This window comes from Delphinus delphis, chromosome 21, assembly GCF_949987515.2.
Source record: "Delphinus delphis chromosome 21, mDelDel1.2, whole genome shotgun sequence".
NCBI lineage: Eukaryota > Metazoa > Chordata > Mammalia > Artiodactyla > Delphinidae > Delphinus > Delphinus delphis.
This window is the reverse complement of record NC_082703.1, coordinates 13,167,729-13,187,654: the sequence shown is the minus strand read 5'-3', so window position 1 is coordinate 13,187,654 and position 19,926 is coordinate 13,167,729. Positions and strand designations below refer to the sequence as shown.

The window sequence follows — 19,926 nt, the reverse complement described above, 5'->3', positions numbered from 1 at the left end:
AAAGGCAGGACAAATGATGCCAACACAGGCTCATGTTTATGGAAGGAAATGTAAGGAACCTGGTCCTGTCTGGGATGTGGGGCTGAGAAGGAGCATTCCAACACTATTCCAACCTTGAGGCTTGAAGTTATTTATGGGTGAACAGGAATGTGCATCACTTAGATCCTCAGAAGGCTAAAAATAACGCAAAAAACAAAACCAAAAAGCATGCTCTCGCTTCTAGACAAGTTTGGAATTACCTCTAACCTGGTACTGGGTAACAACACTGTTTCACGATACTACAAATTAAATAACACGTGGTTTGTCCCGTCCTCCCTCCCCCCAAGCCCAACCCATCTCCTTCTTTCTCCAAAAGCCACTCCTCCATCTGGAAAGGGCCCTGAACATGGCAGTATCCCGAGAAAGGATTCTAAGACGGCACACGAGTGCCCTGGATGCCTGTCACAGAAGCCAAGCAGCCAGCCCCCCCACAGAGTCTGCCCGACTCTTCACTCACTCTCTTGCTGTCCTAGACTTCCAAGGGACCTGAAATGGGGTGTCCACTCCCTTCTTTTTATTCACCTATTCACTTTAAAAATATTCACCGACACCACGAATTTTAAGAACCCAAGAATTTGTTGGTGTACTTCATTCCAAGCAAACCCCCTAAAATTAAAAACTCTTGATTTATGCAAAAGAGAAAAAAGATGGTGCTTCCACTTCCAAAAGGATCCATTTCGGGTCTATCTCTCTTAGCTGGGTTCCCCAATGGCCTTGCCAAATGATTCACTGCAGGAAAAGCTGAATTGCGCCCAATTTTTTTTACGAGCACCTTATATGATATGGCATTTATCACAGATGATATACAAGTTCTCAGGCAGGTCTATGAGAAAAATGCTTCCACCGCCACAGTGAGTTATTGATCACCAGAAACGGTTGTATTGTTGTGGTTTCAAATCGCTTCAGTGGCCCATGTGCCCAAGAACCAAGTGCGCTCCACGCTCCGTATTCGCGGATGCAGTATGCGCGGACGCAGTATCCGCGGATGCAAGAATCAGCGGATTTACGCATCCACGGATTTGGGTATCCGCGATGGAGGGAAGGGGTGCTGCAACCAATCCCCGGCAGATACCGAGGGAGGCTGTAATGAAAAAGTAGTCCCTTCCTTTCTTCCTCCTCCCACCCCACCCTGCCCCCTTCTCAGCGGTAACAAACGCAAGCTGATCATCATGCTAACTTGAACACACCACTTACTTCCTAACTGCTTTGACGTCTGCATGCTGTTGTGCTCTGCTGATCCACATTAACATAAATATATTCTAAATTCACCATCACTAGACTCTTTGTACTTACATACTCTGAGGAAATTCTTAATAAATACTTTTATTTATTATTAAGCATAATTATTCACCTGTTGGTGGTGACTTAGAAAGGAAAACCATGTCCTAAAAGATTTCTTTAAAAAAAAAAAAAATCCTGTAACTACAACAACAAAAGGACCGAGCACACAGAACCAGGCACTTCTGGCAAACTTGTTTTTATCTTGTCCCTTTCCCTCCCCTCCCTCCCTTCCCCTCCCCCTCAACAGAACTGGGTGGGCACATTTGCCAGGATCTGCGGGTTTCCTAACTTCAAGCCTTACTGCTGAAAAAAATGAGGTAAGAAATTCCTATCTGAAAAGTAAAACTGACGCACAAACCAAAACCCAGGTCTTCCCTGCCTGCCGAGGAAGACATTATTGCTCTAAGTTGGAGTGTTGTGTTTGTTTGCGTTAAATATGTATTCGAAGTCCTTATTGCCATTCTAGCTGGCCCCCGGTTGGCCAAAGAGAGATGGATGGAAGGAGCTCTGTCGCCCCCTGCGGGCCAGTCCCGACCTGCTGCCCGCACAGGGCGCCACCCAACCCGGGCTGAGAGCCGACGGGTGTAGGGGAGGGAGGATTCGAGAGGCTCTAACAGCTGGGGGAGGTGGTGATGGGGCTGTGCAGATAGGGCAGGCTGCTGGGCGCCGGGTGCCCCCCGACGGAGACCGGGAAGCTGAAGACGAACTGCGACGTAGGGGTGGGAGTGGCCTTGCCCCGCTCGCGCAGCGGCCCCGACGGGCTGGCGGCCTCCACCGCGCAGGACGTGGCCAGCACCTGCGACTCGAACTGCAGCAGCTGCCCCATGAAGCTGAAGTTGGGCGAGATGATGCTCCGCCGCTGCTTCACGAACTCGAAGGCCTCCTCGAGCCTCACGCGCTTCTTCATCATCAGGTAGGCCAGGCAGATGGTGGCCGAGCGCGAGATGCCGGCCTGGCAGTGCACCAGCACGCGCCCGCGGCAGTCCTTCACCGCATCTGGGGCAGAGAGCGGCGCGCCGTTAGCGGCGCCCAGGTCCCCATCCTTCCCGGAAGGCGGCTGCAGGCGGCCTCAGCCGGGACGAGGGTGCGGGGAGGACTGGAGAAGAGGGGGCCCTGCGGCTGAACCCCTGAAGGAACAGCGCCTCCCAGGCTGAGGCCGCGCAGGGAGGAAACCCACGGGGGGAGGGCCTCTAGAGTCCCACCCCCGCTAGAGTATTTCGGAGAATTACGCAAACAAATGTACTACGCTTAGGAAATACGCAGCTGGAGCTGGAGCAATCCCCGCACACACGGCAGGGTTTTCATTTGCAGGAACAAAAACAATGACCCAATCCTCCTTTTGTCTCCCTCCCCATCCCCAGAGTCTTATCCTCTCGACACCTGGGGACGTCCAAGGAAAAGGTCCTTGGCTCTGTAAGCTAACAGCACCTGCTGTTTGCCTAGGTCCGTCAGACTATCCAGGGCCTGCACAGGACCCCACGGGCAAGCCTTCCTACTGAGGAAGAGGGGAAACAGGCAGCCCCCCCCCCCCGGATATGGCCCTTCCTAAGTCCCTCCTTCCACACACCAGCTACACGTGGTTCCCTCTTCCCTCCCATCCTCCCTCCGCCAGACCTGGGCCCAGCACCCTGGCCTGGGAGGACCCAGCACCCTGGCCGGAGCCAGCCTACCGATGTACTCGATGGCCACCATGAACCAGGAGCTGATGTCGGCCTTGTGGCTGTCCTCCACCGGGATGCACTTGTACTGGTAATGTCCTTCAAAGTGGTTCGGGCAGTCAGAGGAGACGTTCAGCAAGGCTGTGATCCCCAGGGCGTCCAGCATGTCTCGCCGGGCTGCGTGATAGGCGCTGCCGAGGTAGAGGAAGGGAAGGATCTCCACGGGACCCCCCTGCACCAGAGAGGGAAAACAAAGCGCCCCCCACCCCCCACCGGCAAACGTCATTAAGTGAAAGGCAACTGGGCAGGGGGCTGGAACGTGTGGGGCGGGGAGAGGGAAACCAGTCTCAGGTGGGCTTTCATGGGCCCTGGGGACACTGCCCGTGGACCCGGCCCCTCCAGGTTTCCCATGTGCCGCTCGGGCCCCGGCAGGGAGCGATGGGCTCTGGCCTTTCTGCTCTGCTCTGCTATGGGCCCCACCTGCTGGTTCAGGCAGACCACTTCCCCCGTGACAGATGAAGCTGGCCGTGCCCCGCTGTTTGTGACGCGAAGAGCTTACACCCGCTACCACTGAGCTACGCGGCCTAGGCGCTTATTCGGCTGGATACGCCTTCACTTGGCAGATGAAAGGCAGACGCCATGTCCACCTCACACGCAAGAGGAGGCATCCTGGCGAAATGAGGTAACGCTGGCTTCACTGACGACAATTCTCTGAGTCAGATCAACACAAGTGATCTCGGATTTGGGGAGCAGAGTTGCTGGACCCCATACATTCACTCCATTTCCATCTAAAGGAAAGGGCTGGAAGAGGTGGGCTTGTACGAACTGTAGTGGCATAAGCTGCTTTTCTTGGGAGAAGGGTTGGTTGATCATTTATGTCCATTTAGCATTTACAATTAACTTGTATGGGGGGCGGACAGCCGAACTGCTTTGAATCGGGCAGTCCACATGCTTCTGGCCTCCTTCCTTGCTTGTCTGCACATAACTCTAGAGACTAAGTCAGGGACGTATGTGTTTATATTCTTTTCTTAGGTGAGGGTAATAAGAGAGGGAAGGGGAAGACTTCCAAGGAATAGTGGACTCCACCTAACATCACACCCCGATACTCAACACATTCTCCCCACATTGAGGCGCTGCGTCCAAAGCCTTTGACAAGCAGTCCTCTTCGCACCTGGTCGTGCAGTGGGGTGCCGCAGGAGCTGCAGCCCAGGTCCAAGGACTCGGCCGTGCTTGGGGGCACAGCAGGTGGGATGGCTGCCAGGGCCTTGGTTTTAGAACAGAATTCCGGGTACTCGGAGGAAAACCTCTCATAGCCACCTGTAAAGTAGAAAGATATTCAGGTTAATGGGGTCGCTGAGCCAGCAGGAAACCACAAAGAACGTGAATCCTACCTGATGGAGGAGAGCTGTTGGGAAGCTGGGGCTGGTTGTACCTACATTTGACACTGGGTGGCGCTGTGGGCCCAGAGATAATGGCTATGGAGACCTTTTTCCCCGGGATGCAGAGATTACATTCGGCCAAGACTGCATCCTGAAAGCGGGAATGAAAGCTTTAGGGACAGGACTTCGGATTGGGATGCAGATACACAAAGGAGGATGTGCTGGGGAGATGAAGAAGGGATAATTTCTTTACAGTGATGACAAAGAAAGAGGGAATAGCCACTGGGGGTTTCCATGAGCACTTCAGCTGGCCCCTGGGCCCTACAAAAATGTCTGTCATCCCCCCACTACAGCCCTTCTTTTAGAGAAGTTCTCCAATGTGGGAGAGAATAAAAAACTATTACCCTGGCACCGGCCCTTCTGGATCTCAGCAACAGAACAGATGCCAATCGCACGGCCCCATGAACAGCTGTTCCATGGACATGGGGCCAAAATGAGAGCAAACGGGCTTAAATCTAAATAAATCCCTCTTGCTACATACAGGTTTGGGGCAAGGGAGGATTTCCTGACCTGAGAGTTGCTAAGCCCTGGAATGGTTCTCTGTGGGGTCGTCTTCCGGGGAAGGAAGGTCGTTTAAGTAAAAAGAGATAAACGGCCAACTTCTCTGCAATAGTGTCAGTGCCATTCAGGAAAGGGCCGGCTGGGCGGACGTGGGCAGAGATGCGGGCAGAGATGCAGGCAGAGGCAGGCAGTGAAACACACCAAGAAGAGAGACATTCAGCCTGTATATCTGATTTTCTTGTGATCTCTGGGACTTCCCTTTGCGGGACACTTACCATCTATTGTCAAGGTTTGGCCCTGCTTGTATTTTTATTTTTGCAGTTTCTGTTGGACCAAAAATGGATTATAAATGAATTCAGTAGGGTCTGCGGGTTCTGGAACAACCACTCAACTGATGGTCACATAGGCAGCTAGCCCGTTACGTCTTTATGACTAAGTGATAGGGTGGGAGCCACTGTTCCCGATCACCACTGTGCAAAGCAATTTTCCAACATGTGACGGTTAGTCAATTACTTGCCCTGAATCCCAACCCTAGAAACTTCCGCTTTGGAGAGGAAAGAAAATTATGTTCGCCACGTCATTAAGGCTTCCAGAAACAGGGCAGACATTTTTTCCTCTCTGACTGAAGGCCTCCTGTTTCCCCCACTCCCTCCCTCAGGCTATAAATGGATATCTCTCTGGTCCCAGGCCCTGGCTCCTGCTGAGTCATAATGACCAGCCTCCCTGGAGGGAAAACCTGCTAGAGGGGCCAGTACTGCCCGCTTCAGATGTGCTGGTGGCCTCAGTGGACTTCTCTTCGCAGGAGCGGCCTCCCTCCCGTTATCTCCCCCATCTGTCCCCTTTCCCTATAAAGCTGTAAACACCGCTGCCCCAAGTGCGGTGTGTGCGGGAAGAAAAGCCAGCAAGTGCCTCTAGCTGAAGGCCCTGGGATGGGAGACTTCGGGAGACGCTGCCCTTTGGAGAAAGCGGAAGGAGAAATGGGTCGCTCAACCAACGGAGGTTGATCATCTATATGAAAAGCCATCACTTGTTATTCTAGAGACTTCTACAGGATTTGAATTTTTTTTTTTTTTTTTTTTTTTTTTTTTGGCGGTACGCGGGCCTCTTACTGCTGTGGCCTCTCCCGTTGCGGAGCACAGGCTCCAGACGCGCAGGCGCAGCGGCCATGGCTCACGGGCCCAGCCGCTCCGCGGCATGTGGGATCTTCCCGGACCGGGACACGAACCCGTGTCCCCTGCATCGGCAGGCAGACTCTCAACCACTGTGCCACCAGGGAAGCCCAGGATTTGAAATTTTTTAAGATGATCCGTGTCTTTATTACAAACTTTGAGCTAGTAAAATACATTTTTTTCAAAGAGATGCAAGGCATGAGTGGTGCCGTCCAAAAGCTCATCAGCTAGACAGGCCAACAGTCACAGGAGGGCCAGGGCCCGGCTCCAAGGTCACGGAGGAAGAGCAGGCCTGAGGGCAGCAGGAGCTAAGGAAGCTCAGAGTGGTGGGAAGAATGTTCTCGCTGCTGAGAAGGTACACGACAGGGCACCAGACTGAAGTCCTGAAGAGCCTCGCCTCTGCAGTCGGACTCACAGGTCTGGGTTCAATCATCGGCTGTGCAGCCTTGGGGCCGTCACTGAACCTCTCTGAGCCTCTTCCTCATCTGTACAATGTGATGAAGCTTCCAGGCCAGGAGTCTCCTGTGAGGACTGACTGGAACGGCCAGTGCACTGCACCGGGCCTCGGGGAGAAGCTCAATGAAGGTTTTCTTTTTTGGTACCTACAGGTGACTTCGGCTTTACTGGCAACTTCTCAGACCCTGGACAGCCTTCTCCTCCTGGGCTTTACTTATTTTTTCCAGTAGGCATCTTGAGACCTGGTAATTAAGACAGCAGAAGAACAGGTGCTGGGCACTTCCTGAGCCCTGAGTGCCCTGCGCAGTCAGGGACATCTGCTACCTCCCAGGGTCAACCGTCAATCAATCCGGGGCGGGGAGGGCCCAGCAGAACCCTCGGAGGGCTCCGAGGCCAATCGCACCTGTGCAGGGGAGGGTGCAGGCGGCCCAGAGGCCAGACCCGGCCTGAGGGGGGCTGTCTGTCGTCACCCCCAGGCTGCTCATAGCAGGACAGAGAGACGGCAACTGTCAGGAAAGGCACCATTACAACAAAGTGGAGAAACACGATTACTGAAGAGTCTGTTCCCTCTGGGGGGTTTTCAGAGAACAGGCAGAAAGGAACCAAGTGAAGAAGCAGATCTGTTCAAGGGACAGGAACAAGGTGAGGGCTGCGTCCCTCGGTGGCAGCGGTGGAAAGGTTTTCCCTCCTGAGCCGTTGCTAGCTTTGGGGGCAGTCTGTGGCTGGTAGTTACAAGGAGCATCACCAAAGGATCTCCTTCTGGGGCCGAGGTGCTGCACTCAGGCCAGGCCCTTGGATGAGCTGAACGTGCCCTGGTGGGCCTGGAGCTCGCAGGCGAGGCAGTGCAGACACAGGAGTGCAGGTCAGGGGCCATTCAGTCCACACCCCACCCACAAGGCCACACGCCAGGAAGCCACCTCCAGGTATCCCATGCGTGTTCATAAAAATGACAGACCCTCTTAAAAGGAAGTGTTCATTACGTGTCAGGCTCTTCCCACACAGGTATCCAACCAGTAGCCCTAGAGGAAGGCATGACAAGCCCCAGTTTTACAGAAGAGGAAGCGGAGGTGCAGGGCAGCCCGCAGGTAAGGGCGGGACCGGCATTCAGCCCACAGAAGGGGCCTGAAAGCCCCTTTGAAGCTGGCCGTCAGGAGCCCACCCTGCTGCTTGCCCACTGCTGCCTCCCCGGTGGGCCTTCTCTAGGGGCCTTGCCTGCTGGTTTCATCACGCGAAGAAAGAGTTTTCACGCAGAAACAGAAGGGATGTGAACAGAGCACTGCTGACACTTCACCAAACTGCTTCTTTCCGGTGCTTTTCCAGGTAGTCATGGAGGAGTCGTGACCAGCGTTTTTCTATTTAATGAAATAGAATAGAAGCTACTTGAATGAGCTGCATTTACAGAGCGTGTAATTTCATGGCACTGTGCTTTCAGGGTGACGGTCCCCGTCACAGGGACTTCAGCTAAAGCCACTTGCTAGCTCTTCTTCCCCCACACACCGCCTTGACTCCAGCCCGAGTGTGGCATTAGCCCCGTCAGTGTGGGGCTACAGACACCTGGCCAGGTGATGAGCTTACTGGAGGGTACCACTCACGTCTTACATCTCTTGGGAAAACATGTATTTTAAGAGCTCAAATTACGTAATAAGCATACGGATCATTTCACTTAAAAAAAAATTCAAATCATCTCGAAGAATATAGAGTAGCTCTATACTGGGTCATGGCAGAAATGAAACTGAATTTCTTAGGGTGAGTGGGATTGAAGAAGACTGCCCCCAGCCCCCTCTCCTCCGTGCCTCCCTTCCCAGCCCACATCTGTGCAGGTACCAGAGCCTCGGCCCTTCCAGTAAGTGCTAGATTTAGATCTCCAAGTTTTATCCAAAACTCATGAGAGGGAAAACTTATTGTCACTGTAGACCCGGAGGGGAGCGCTCTACCCCGTGACCCCTGCAGATGTGCAGGGTAGACACAGCAGACAGGTGTGGATGCATCCCAGCTCCGACTGTGGAAGCCCAGCTAACACATTCCCTCTAAGTCCTGTTTTCCACCCTCCAAATGTAAGGATTCCAGACGATATCATCTGTAAGTTCCAACATTCTGTGATCCTGAACGTTCACAAACCACTCATTTGCAAACTACACACTGACAGCAGGTGCCTCAAGACCTATATTTCCATCTTCTGAACACATTTTCACAGCACAAACGCCAATGAATTCCCACCTGGTTTTCTCCTACGTCCTATTGCATGTAATTCTGTAACAGACATGCTGACTAATTTTGACCCGTTTTTCTCATGTTCTTATTTAACAATATACCTTCTAGTCTTAAAGCTCTCATTTTCTCAACTTCATTTTAAAATTTGAGAGTCTTGGGGGGCTCGGGGGAAACAGGACTATAATTTTCCACTTGATTCCCCTGAGGAATAACTACATCTAAGTTCCATTCTGTGTTCCTTTCATCTTCTCACAGAAACTGTAGCTTTGAAAACTGGCTGGCCTCCTGCTTATGCAGGGGTGGGAGTGAATGTGGGAGAAAGTCCTTGGGAAAGGGCAGGCTGGCGTAGTGCTGGTCGTCTCACCATAATAGGACTCTTAATGGGGTCTGTGATGGGAAAGACTGTCTCTTGGTGGTGACGATGGTCACGGATCTTAACGTGGCTGCCAGGTTTTTCCTGTGACCCTCTCCACGCTCAGAATATCACCGGTTCACAGACAGGGCTCATGGCCTCGCTCTCTTGGGACAGCTTATCAATACGAGGCAAATGTTGCCCAGCAGGCAAGTCTGGGGACATTCGAAGGTCCCTTGGCTTTGAGAACTTCCCTTGATGCGGGTGTTGACCTAGGAAGCGCCCCTCTAAATGCTGAGCAGCATTTCCAGTTTAGCTAAATGGGCTTCTCACCTTGGGGCTCGGTGTCAAGACCTCGGTCCCGGGCCAGCTGGGCTGACACCTGATGCCACACTCGGGCTGGACCTTGTTTGCAGCCCCTCCCAGAGTCCTTCTGTGCTGTCTGCTCCGTTCAGCAAGCCGCCTTCCGCTGAGAGTCTACATTTCTTCCTCTCAAACTTCCTCTTTGTTAGATGGGAACTGCCTCCCAACAAGAAAACCAGCTATCTGCTTTCAGATGTTCTGATTTTTTTCAAGGAATTTCTTGGCCCTTTAAAAAGGCCACCCTTTCTCCTCCCTGAGTTCTCTGTGCAGCCCACCTTGGTGGGGACAGCCACCTTTCCTGTAAGCATCCAGGAGAAGCCCAAGGGAGCTGCGATAGGCTTACGGACAATCAGGTTGCCACTCTCAATTTACACCTACACCCTGTCTTTAGTTGCTTTTGTTGGTTGGAAACATCCAGTTCAAATGATGCAAAGAGTAGTGAGTTTGCTTCATTCCTTACAATTCTTTAAGGCTTTCGACTAGGGGTTAGGACTTACCTTTAAGGCCTAATTTTTTTTTTTTTTTTTTGGTAATTCTAACAATTCTTGGCTGTCATGGGCATTGTGTCCTGTTTGCAAGGAGAAAAGCCAGTCCTTTTGCCTTTGGGTGAAAGAGGTGTTCAACCTTAGCGTCCCCCAGGACTCTGCTGTTTGATGCCACTGACCTCCTGAAAACGAGGATGGACAGGGCAAATGGACACAGAGAAAGAAAAGACAGAAGACAGTCACCCGAACCCCACCCATAGCATTCATTACGGGCCTTAGTGGCTGTTTTCACAGGAAGCATAATGTCAGGTCTGTATGATCAGGCCTGGGGACTGCTGGGTAGGTGACTTCCAACCTGGAAGGAGAAGTTGGAGTATTTAGTTGATCTTCCCAGTTTCTCAAAACAGCTCCAGGACAGCTTTTAAATCAGAACTTGAATAAGACTGACAAAGGTCATGGGCTGAGACGAATTTTAGATAGAAGGAAAAGTAAGATAATGTTTTTATACCTGACATCTTCTGCAAAACAGACTGATTTATTTGGAGACTGTGGGAGGTAAAGGAAGACTTCTGTTAGGGTAAGAAAATGCTCTTTTTGTCTTTCTCTATTGACCCAGGGTGGATGGGGTGGGAGCGGTTGTCTAAAACCCTATTCCAAGGATCTATGAGGAGTGAGAAAGGGATTTCAAAGGAGACGTGTACTGTAATAAAATCTGAAAAGCTAAACTTTCTAAACTGTCCCTAAAAATGTCTTACAGGATTTTAAATAGAATGAGCTTAAAAAAAAGTTTATCCCAATGGGAAGCTTTTACTAGCCAAAAGACCAGAAAATGTAGTGATTTGGGTTACTGCTTTTAGCAAACCTTGGGTAATATTAGGAAATGTAAAGGCCAGATAGTATTTCATTGATAGAAAGTAAAGTTTACTCTTAACTATGAATTCTTGCCTGTAGTATTAGTTATTAACTGCCTGCAATGAGTAACCAACTTCCTGCCCTTCAAAGTGGCAGAAATGGGAAAATCGGCCTTTAAAAATGCAATTAATTGGTAGAATTAGATAGCCTGTGGCCAGGAAGGGTAATAGAGCTTCTGAAAATGCCCAGCTGTTTTTACTCTCCCTCCAGGACGGCAGACACCAACAATCAGTCTTCCACTGGCTTAATGTCTGACCACTTTTATTCCACACCCACCACTGCACATGAAATGAGACTCCCAGGAAGGCCCATTGGCTGCAAAATAAAGGAACAACTCCGGTGGGAAAAAAATTACCCAACCCCTAATCAATTAAGGCATTTACTAAAGATAATCTAAGGGGCTTGTCTCCCCCTGTTTCCCTTTAGTTCCCCGTCCCCAGCTCCCCCCTGCCCATGAGCCCACATTTCCTGCCATTCCACTTCTCCAAGGAATGAGAGTGCAGGAGGCATGGCTGTCCTCCCCCAGAGGCACGTTCCCGCAGCGCTGGGGGAGCAGACCACGCCCATTTCCTTCTGCCCTCATTAGGGATGCCTTTCCAGTAGAAGTCAAGAAGAAACAGGACCTGTGTGGAGAGCGCCTCTGCTTAGCACATAAATGAAAATACGCAAGTTGAATAGACTAGGACCCAGTTAACCTCAAAGATGTTCCACCACCACTGCAGAACAAGCTGGAAGGAGCCCCCCCCCCCCAGCCCAAACTCTGTGAATTTTAGGCGGCTGCTTCCAAAGGCAGGCTCCCTTTGCTCAGAAAAACCCAGCTGAACCTCTCCTGGCTCCTCCCGGGGGGCCTGTTCCTGGAGAGAGAGAAGTTCGGTCCAGGCCTAGACACTTTCCGGCTCAGAGGATGCGGACTTTGAGAGGCAGCGGGCCGTCCTCCCTGCCCGCACCAGGTCAGACAACAGGAGGCAGTGCAGGCCTCGGGAGGAAACAGCCCTTAAAACACGCCTTTTCCGTGGGCCAGGCACCTCGCCAACCGCCAGGGGACTGTCGTTTTACCCAGAGGCTGCCCGTCCAACGCAGCCTTCACATTAGCATCTGCCTTGCGCCGGGCGGCCGGTCCGCAGGGCGGCTCTCGGTACAGGTCTGGCTCCGGGCTCTCCCGGCGGGATTCGCGGGAACCAGGGAGGTGCCACGAGCCCGAGGCGGAAGCCTTAAAAATCTGTCTCTCTCCCCGGGAGCGGGGCCTAAGTGTCTGCGCGCCCGGAAACCCTAGGGCGGTCCTCTCCGGATTTCTTCCAGGAAGAAAAACAAAACAGAACGAACCCAGACCCCACGTGCGTCTGCCCTACCTCGAGAAGGGTCCTGTGTTCAGGGCCCGCGCAGGCAGGCGCGCGATCGGGCTCCAAATCAGGAGCGATCGAGGTCAGCGCGGCACGGAGAACACCCCGGCCAGCCCCTGCCACTCGAAGGGACTTTGGTCCCAGAGACGTTTCTCTCCTCGTCCCCACGAGCGCCGGCACGCCGGCATCATGCAAGGGAGTGCAGGAGGCGTGCGTCAACAGCCCGGACCCCAGCCCGGCGCTCTACCCGGTCCGGGGCCGCGTGGCTCCCGGCACAGCTCGGCGCCAGGGCAGGCGGGGGCCCCGGGCCCCCTGCGCCCAGCTCGCCGGGCTTAGCGGTCCTTCCGGTGCAAGGCCCTTCCTGGCACTTTCTCTTAAAGCGCTGGGAGAAGGGAGGAGCGTTTGGTTTAATCTGAGGTGCCAAAGGCCGCCCTCGTAGAGAAAGAAAAATCAGCAAAATCGCCTTAGTAGTTCAACCAAAGGTCAACAGCAGCATTTCCCCAGCAGCTGACAGGTCAAATGGCCAGGAAACAACTGCCGAGAACAAAGTCCCCCGCTGTTCACGGGGGCAAGCCTGGCCCGCCGGCACTGGGCAGTGTTGTGCTTTTTGGCAGGGGCGGCGGGGAGAGGTTTCCGCCGCGCCTCCCGCCCCATCTCCCTTCCTCTCCAGTGAGCGGGTCTGGAGAGGGCAGGGCAGGAGGGAGGGGGGCCAGGGGCGCCGACAGGGAAAGGGGCGGCTCTTTGATAGCCCGGGTCCGAAACGCCTCTGGACTTCGGAGGCCAAGACCCGCCGCGGGCGAAGGAACTCAAGGAATGCGGCGCGGGAGGAAGGGGCACTGCGCGGCAGGGGCCCCAAGCAACCCGTCCGGCTCCCCGCCGCCCGACGCCCGGCAGGTGCGGTCGGCGCCCCCGTCCCTCCAGGTACTTGGGTAGCCCTCAGCCCTTTCGGAGTTTCCGACTTGCACATTTGACAAGACCTCCCCTCCCCAAGAGTTTCGCACTTAAGCGCGCGCCGCCATCTGAGAGTCGAGTCTGAACAAAAGGTCGCACTTGTCGCAGTTTGAGGCCCCGTCCCGCCTTGCGTTCCCCAGATACTCGGACCTCCCGCCTCCCGCTCCGGAGCCTGGGGATGGCGGGAGGGGTTGGCGACCCTCCAGCTGGAGCTCGGAGTTGGGCAGCAGGGGAGGAGAGAACAGATCGCTCCACATCAGGCCCGCAAGCCGATCTTCGTTTTTGCGTTTAGGAAGGGCTGGTTTCCAGCCGGACCCGCAGGGCCCATCCCATCCCCGCGCTCACCCTCCTTCACCCCCTGCCCCATGTCTCGGGATCTCTGGGTCGGACTCAGGGCGGGGCCCAGACACGCCAAACCAACAGGCCTAACCTCTCCCCCACCTCCCGCACCGTGGCACTTGGGAGCACTTCCCTGGACTCGAAGGTGGGCAACGCAGCTGAGTCGCTTCGCCCGCAAGACCAGACCGTTAGTGGCTGTAAACAATCGCAGAATCGCCAGGAAGGGTCCGGAATTTCAGGTGACGGAGCCCTCACCGTCTCTGAGGACCTCAGGACCTCGCGCTTGCACACAAACACACAGAATCCTTGCACACCACGCGCACACACCAGTACGCACAAAGGAGTGCGCGGGGGGATCCCGCAGCCACGAGTCCCTCCAGGCACTTCTTCTCCTGCCCACTAAGGCTCAGGCAGCGGAGCCCCGCCGCATCGACCCTCCAGCTCGCGCCCGGCGCCGGCGTTTACCTTTGAGCAGGCAGATGTCGGTGCGCTCGGCGTTGCGTCGCAGCGCCTGCACCACCAGTGACACGGTGCTGTCCTCGCGGAGGCTCTCGGCGCGCGGGCTGCGCTCGTCGTAGACGATGACGGCTGAGTAGAGGCCGGAGCGCAGGCGGGCGCGGACCTCCTCCTCCGCGGGCAGGATCTGCTCCAGGCTCACCGAGCCCTTGGCCCGCCGCCGCACGATGGTGTTGCAGCGCACGTTGACTGAGCCTCGAATGTAGCCGGCGCTGTGCGCCAGGAACGGTCGGCAGTCCAGTAGCAGGCACTTGCCGCCGCTCAGCAGACCCAGGGCGCCGTGGCTGCCGCTGCCGCTGCCGCCCGCGCCGCCACCGTTCTCGTCCCGGTTCATCAGCCTTTTGAGCACGCTGCAGTCCATCTCCCGCAGCTCCTCCACCGTCACCATGGTCGCCAGGAACAGCGGCTGCTGGGCACGCGAGGAGGCGAAGGACGCCCGGGCCAGCTAGGCTGCAGGAAGGGGCGAGCGGGGGCTAAGGGAGAGCGCGGGCAGAAGTGGCCGCAAACTTGGCCCTTAGGGGCTCCCACGGCCGAACCTCTTCTCCCGGTCCCCTTCCTCCCACAGACTCGCAGTTACATAGCAGTCCGAGCGGCCTCGGCGCCAGGCAGCACGGTGCCAAGGGGGAGGTGGCGGTGAGGGGAGTGTGTTTACGGGAGAGGACCAAGGGCTTCTTTCCGTTGTCGCCTCTATTGTATTTTGCCCGTTGTGCTGCTCTGGCCGCCGTTCCCCACGAACTGCCGGAGCTCCGCGGTCTGCCCCAGCCAGAGTTTCCTCTCCTCGGCTTATGGATTTATTAATGCTCCTCTGCTCTCCCCCGGGAGGGGGCAGATTCATTACTACCTCGCGAGGCCCCGCCTCTTTCCATTCTAGGTCGCGAGCCCTGCTCCGCCCCCCGCGCTCGCTCCCCGCCCCCTCGCGACTCCCCTCGCCCCGCTGGTCCCACCCCCTCCGCCCGCCCGGGCGCGTGAATGGAGTACCGGCCGCTAGCGCCCAGTCACGGGGACGCGACGTCACAAAGAGCGGAGTAAACAGGGCGCGCGGCTCTCGCCGCCAGGCCCATTCATAAAACCAAGACCTAGAGGATGAGGGAGGAGGCCTCCGACCCGCGGGCGAGCCGCAGCGCCCGGACTTCGTGAATGGAGCTTGGCGGCGCCTCTCCCCGGCCTCCGCGGCCCGCGTCCAGCCCGACCCGAGTCGCCGTGCAGCCATCGCACCCCGCCGCGGTGGTGGCGGCGGCGACGGGCGGAAAACAAAGTCGCCAGCCGAGAAGCCGGCCTAGCGGAGGCCTGGGCTCGGTTTCGAGGTTTCATTCCTCTTCACCTCCGTGCTTGCCCCTTACCAGCCTCGCAGGTGTCCCCCACGTACCCAAGTGGACTGGGGAACCCTGCACCGCATCCCAGCCGGCCCGGCCCTCCTCGCCCCAGGCTCACGGAGTGCGTTCGGCCCGCCAGCCGTTTTTTCTCTTGCGATTCCTCAGCCATGAGCTTCTGCCTTAGCCTGATCGATTTTCATCTTAAACCGTTAAATCAGCTTTATAGCTTCCCGAGGAACGTGGGCAAACCCCAACCCAGACGATGAAAGAGAAAACCCTCCCGCCCCAAAGCCCAGTTAATAGGAGTGAGGTGTGGAGTCTGCTGCTTTACGACCCGGAGGGAGGCATTAATTGAATCCGGAATGTTGTTCCCAAGAAGGAAGGCGGGAGCGCCACTCCCTTCCACGCTTCCTTAAAGATGTTTATTTAACCCTGATGCGGGAAAAAAAAAAAACCCGACGTTTTCGGCTTTTGGAAAAGTCCTCACCCCATCTTGTACTCGTGTGAATTGTCTTCTCAGGAAATGACAATTAGGGTCCACACTTGGTGCGAAGCTAGAACCACGGAAATTGACGCGTAAAGGATTTAATACGCTCCACGGCCGATTCAGGTTTCTTTGCCTTGCTTTTTCCAGGTCAATTCGCATTTTTTTCCCGCCCCCGATTTTACTTATGCATTTCGTTTCCCAGAGGCCGCTTTTGCCAGGGGGTGTGTGCGCGCCTCGGTGGGGTCACGACAGAAGCCAAAAAGTATTCGCCCATCTTGCCAAGTCTTGTTAGTGAGAATTAACCAGCGAGCTGGGAATTACAGGACTCGCTCCGGGCCTTGGTGGCAGCGGGGTCGAGTCTTCCACTCTGGCTCTGCAGAGGCAACAAGGGCCGCAACCCGCGGGGTCCCTCCCTCCCCTGAGTCGGCCTTCCGCTCCGCCTTTGTTCCCCGCGGAGCGGCTCTCCGGAGATGTCACCTCCGGCCTCCAGGGCCACCCCTCCACTCCCCAGCCCGGCCTCGGCGGCGGCCTCCACTTCCGAAACCTACGACCCGCGCTCCCCTCCCGCTGCGCCCGCGCTCCCGGACCCCCAGCCCAAGCTGAGTGCGCCGCGAGGAGCGCCGCTCACCCGTGGGGATACTCCTTTTTACCTCGGGCTCCAAAATGGCTCTGCAATGCACTGATCCCGTCTCTGTTTAAAATTTACTACTTTGTTCATCGTGGATTCTTTTCGTGGGGGGGGGGCACTAATTTTGTTTAAGGTACTACATTAGGATATTTATTTTGACCACTGACTTTCGGGCTCCCCCTGACATTTTGCACACGAGGCGCGTGCTCACTCTAGCCCCGGGCCTGGAGGAGGCCACCACTGCGGACAGACCGAGGCCGCGGGTCGCTGCGGAGGGGCGGTCAGCGGTCAAAGGCTCGCTGCTTGGCTTCTCCGCTGGGAAGGGATCTGTACTCCCTCCAAGGGCAATGGGGGCCTCTGTCTGGTTTCTCACGTGCTGAGGTGGCCCTGAGGCTCCGTGTAAAGACTCACTCTCCCTGGTACACCAGGAGCGCGCCCTTCCCAAGGGGCTCCCACGCCCCGACCGTCCCCGGCTTTCCCGGGCCGCTCTTGGGCAGCCAGGCCCGCTTCCAGGAAAACGCCGTTGCCTTTCCAAGGGCTTGAACTGGACATCTCGTGAAAGAGCCTCTCAGTCAGAGGCAGGTCCGGGCCAACTGCGCACGTGTCGCAGGAGCTGGGAGACGTCCCCCTGCCGCACCCGCCGGGCTCTGCTAGCCTTTGTCTCCCCAGCGCTGGGGGCGCCTCCCCGCCCGCCTGACCCCCGCCCGGCGCTCACGTGGCCCGTAAGTAACAGTCAAATCCGGGGTGGGGGGGGAGGAAAATGCCCACCAAACAAAGACTTGCTTTCTGCACCTGACAGTAATCCGCGGTCGAAGCCCGTAAATCCCTCAGGCAATGCACAAGGAAGGGGGCGTGGGCGGGCGCGTGTGAGCGTGTGTCCACGTGTGCGCGCCCGCGCCTGCGCTCCCGCTCTCTGGAGGGGAGCCGGAGCTCCCACTTCACGTAGCTAAGCCGAGAGCCGCTTGCGTTACGAACGCGAATGCCTCATTTTTGAAGAAGACTGCGGAAAAAAAATCCTCCCCCTTCAAGTTAGGAATTAGCTTTCAGTTGTGTGAATTTCAGCCAACGAGATTTACATTTCGTATTTATCCGGGTCCTCTGTAAGCACCCTAGATAATTGTTTTAATTTTAATTTTTGGTATTGTAAGTATGGGGGCCATTTGCTACACAGTTAAATGAATACAATGTGAGGGCTACCCGATAACGGCTATAGAGGTGATAAAACTTGTCTCATTGAGTATGCAGCGGGGCGGGGGTGGGGGGGGGGAAAGGAAAGGACCTTAATCAGTTTACACAGGAACCTCGTGAAACAGCTTGTCAATAAGTAGATCTTGGAGAAAACAAAGGCATTTAGAAGGAAAACATTGAATGTTATTTCAAAGTTAATTTAATTAAGGAAGGCATAGCTGCAGGAGTTGAGATGGGATTGCCCAAGGAGAGAGATTTTATTTATATTCAGCAGGAAACCTACTTTAAACATTCACTGTGACATGCAAATCCAGCTTCTCTTTTCATCAGACGGTCCTCAGACAGATCTTATCAGTCACTGTCAGGCCTGGCAAAACCCTTGTTCTTGTTTAAGAACACTTATTTCCAACTAGGAAGTTGTGTGATCTGGGAATTTAAAGCCCACAGTAAGGATCCCCAGAGAGGACTATGGCTTCTATTCTTGTTTTGATGCCAACCTCTGACTCACTGCCCTGTTCCCAAGGGCCTGAATAAAACTTGCCTGAAAAATCATTAATGAATTAATCGAGGTGGTGATGGAAAGAAAGGTTCTGTGGATTCCTCTTTCCTGAGTAGAGAGGGTGCCTTGCTTATTGCTCTCAACTGGAACAAGAATGGTCCCTTTTGCATGGAGCTGTTGGCTAGGTTTCTTAGATCAGCTGATTGGGGAGCTTCCCCCCATAGTGGGAATGCTTAAAAGAACTGAGAGGCTCTCTCATGCTCCTCAAGGTAAGAAGTCTGTATATACTGTGTGTTTTTGGCAACAGGTATAGATGGAAATGAGGAACGTCTGTCCTTCCCTGCCCACCGCTGCTCATCAAGTCAGGACTCAAAAGCAATGGAAAGTTTTCAATGGTGAGAATGAACATCACCAACCAACCTCAGAAACATAACCTGAAGGCTTTTTTAGTCCTGACTTTGCCATAGATTTGTTCCATAGCCTCCATTTATTTTTCTATCCACGATACTGTAGTATTTGCTGATGATTTAAAGTGCTAGGTTTCTAACCCAGGGACTCTGCAGAAAGGTTTAATTTGTTGCTTCATTCAGTACTTTATTTTGAAAACGATTCAGTCTAGGCTATACCACATCTAGCTTAGTGATCCTGGGCAAGACAGTCTCCCTGGGTCTGTTTCTTCACGTGCAAAATGAAGAGTTTGGACAGGTTGATTTGTCGGATCTAGTTCATTTCCAGCCCTGTGTGATTCTAAGCAGGAGAGGTCTCTGCCAGCCTGAAACAGCCACCACCCCTCCCTCCTCAAAGCTAGGCACACTGAGATGCCACACTGTGTGCAGAACAGTCACTGCTTCCTTTCTGTCCCTCTTTTGCTCATGGAGAGCAGAGTTCGTAGCTTTATGTCTAGTCTAGTACTAATGTCCCAAGCCTCTTGACAAAACTTCTTCAAGTTTTTAAAATCAAAATTTGGAAACAAATACTCCAAATAGGAGATAAAAATCAGCTCAGAGTTTTTTTTTGGGGGGGGTCATTCTAGCTGTGAATATTTTCATATTCATATATTCAACAAACATGTTAAACTCTGGGGGAAACTTGTCTGAAACACTGTGCCTTCAAAGAGTTTATAATCTGGTTGGTCTAGTTAGGGCGTGATTGTCACTGTAGGTTACTGCAGGGCAGAGTCTAATCAATGTCTTTAGGGAAGAACAAACAAAATGCCGGGGGGATTCGGACAAGTAAGGGATTGAAATGCGTTGTGGGATCCTTAAGGAAGGAAAAGGCCATTGTGAATAAGATGAATTTCATCTACTTAAATGTTATCCTTGATTTCTCTTGGTCCTTTTTTTTTTTCTTAGCTTTCATCCCACCTCTGACATTCATTCTGTCCTTGTGCCTTGTATCTTTTCCTTTCATTTGTTAACTTCACTCTTCCCCAGTGGGTTTCCCTGCTAAAAGTAGATGAGCACTTGGTCTGAAGCTGCAAGGGAGCCAAGATGATGCAAAGACTCTGTTGAAAATCTATGCAATGGGACTTCCCTGGTGGTCCAGTGGTAAAGAATCCACCTTGCAATGCAGGGGACGCGGCTTTGGTCCCTGGTCACGATACTAGGATCCCACGTGCCGTGGGCTACTGAGTGCGTGCCTCAACTAGAGCCCGCACCACAACTACAGAGCCCACGTGCCCCTGGAGCCTGCACGCCACAACTAGAGAGAAGCCCGTGAACTGCAACGAAAGATCCCACATGCCTCAAAGAAGATCCCGCGTGCCACAACTAAGACCTGACGCAGTCAAAAGTAAATTA

The 19,926-nt window shown here is 54.2% G+C and overlaps 1 protein-coding gene across 2 annotated transcripts; it reads right to left on the bottom strand.

Annotated features, from left to right (window-relative positions):
- Positions 1-1,575: 1,575 nt before the first annotated feature.
- Positions 1,576-14,764, bottom strand: DUSP4 (dual specificity phosphatase 4). 2 transcript variants are annotated; one of them, XM_060001444.1, is made up of 4 exons: positions 13,962-14,764; positions 4,150-4,295; positions 2,991-3,210; positions 1,576-2,316 (listed from the first exon to the last, which is right to left on the bottom strand). In XM_060001444.1, exons 1-4 carry the CDS (start codon positions 14,398-14,400, stop codon positions 1,931-1,933), a joined length of 1,191 nt encoding a protein of 396 aa, XP_059857427.1. In that variant the 5' UTR covers positions 14,401-14,764; the 3' UTR covers positions 1,576-1,930. The 2 variants fall into 2 exon arrangements, with proteins under 2 accessions (XP_059857427.1, XP_059857428.1); XM_060001445.1 differs by lacking the exon at positions 13,962-14,764 and adding an exon at positions 6,028-8,028.
- Between the last annotated feature and the right edge of the window lie 5,162 nt (positions 14,765-19,926).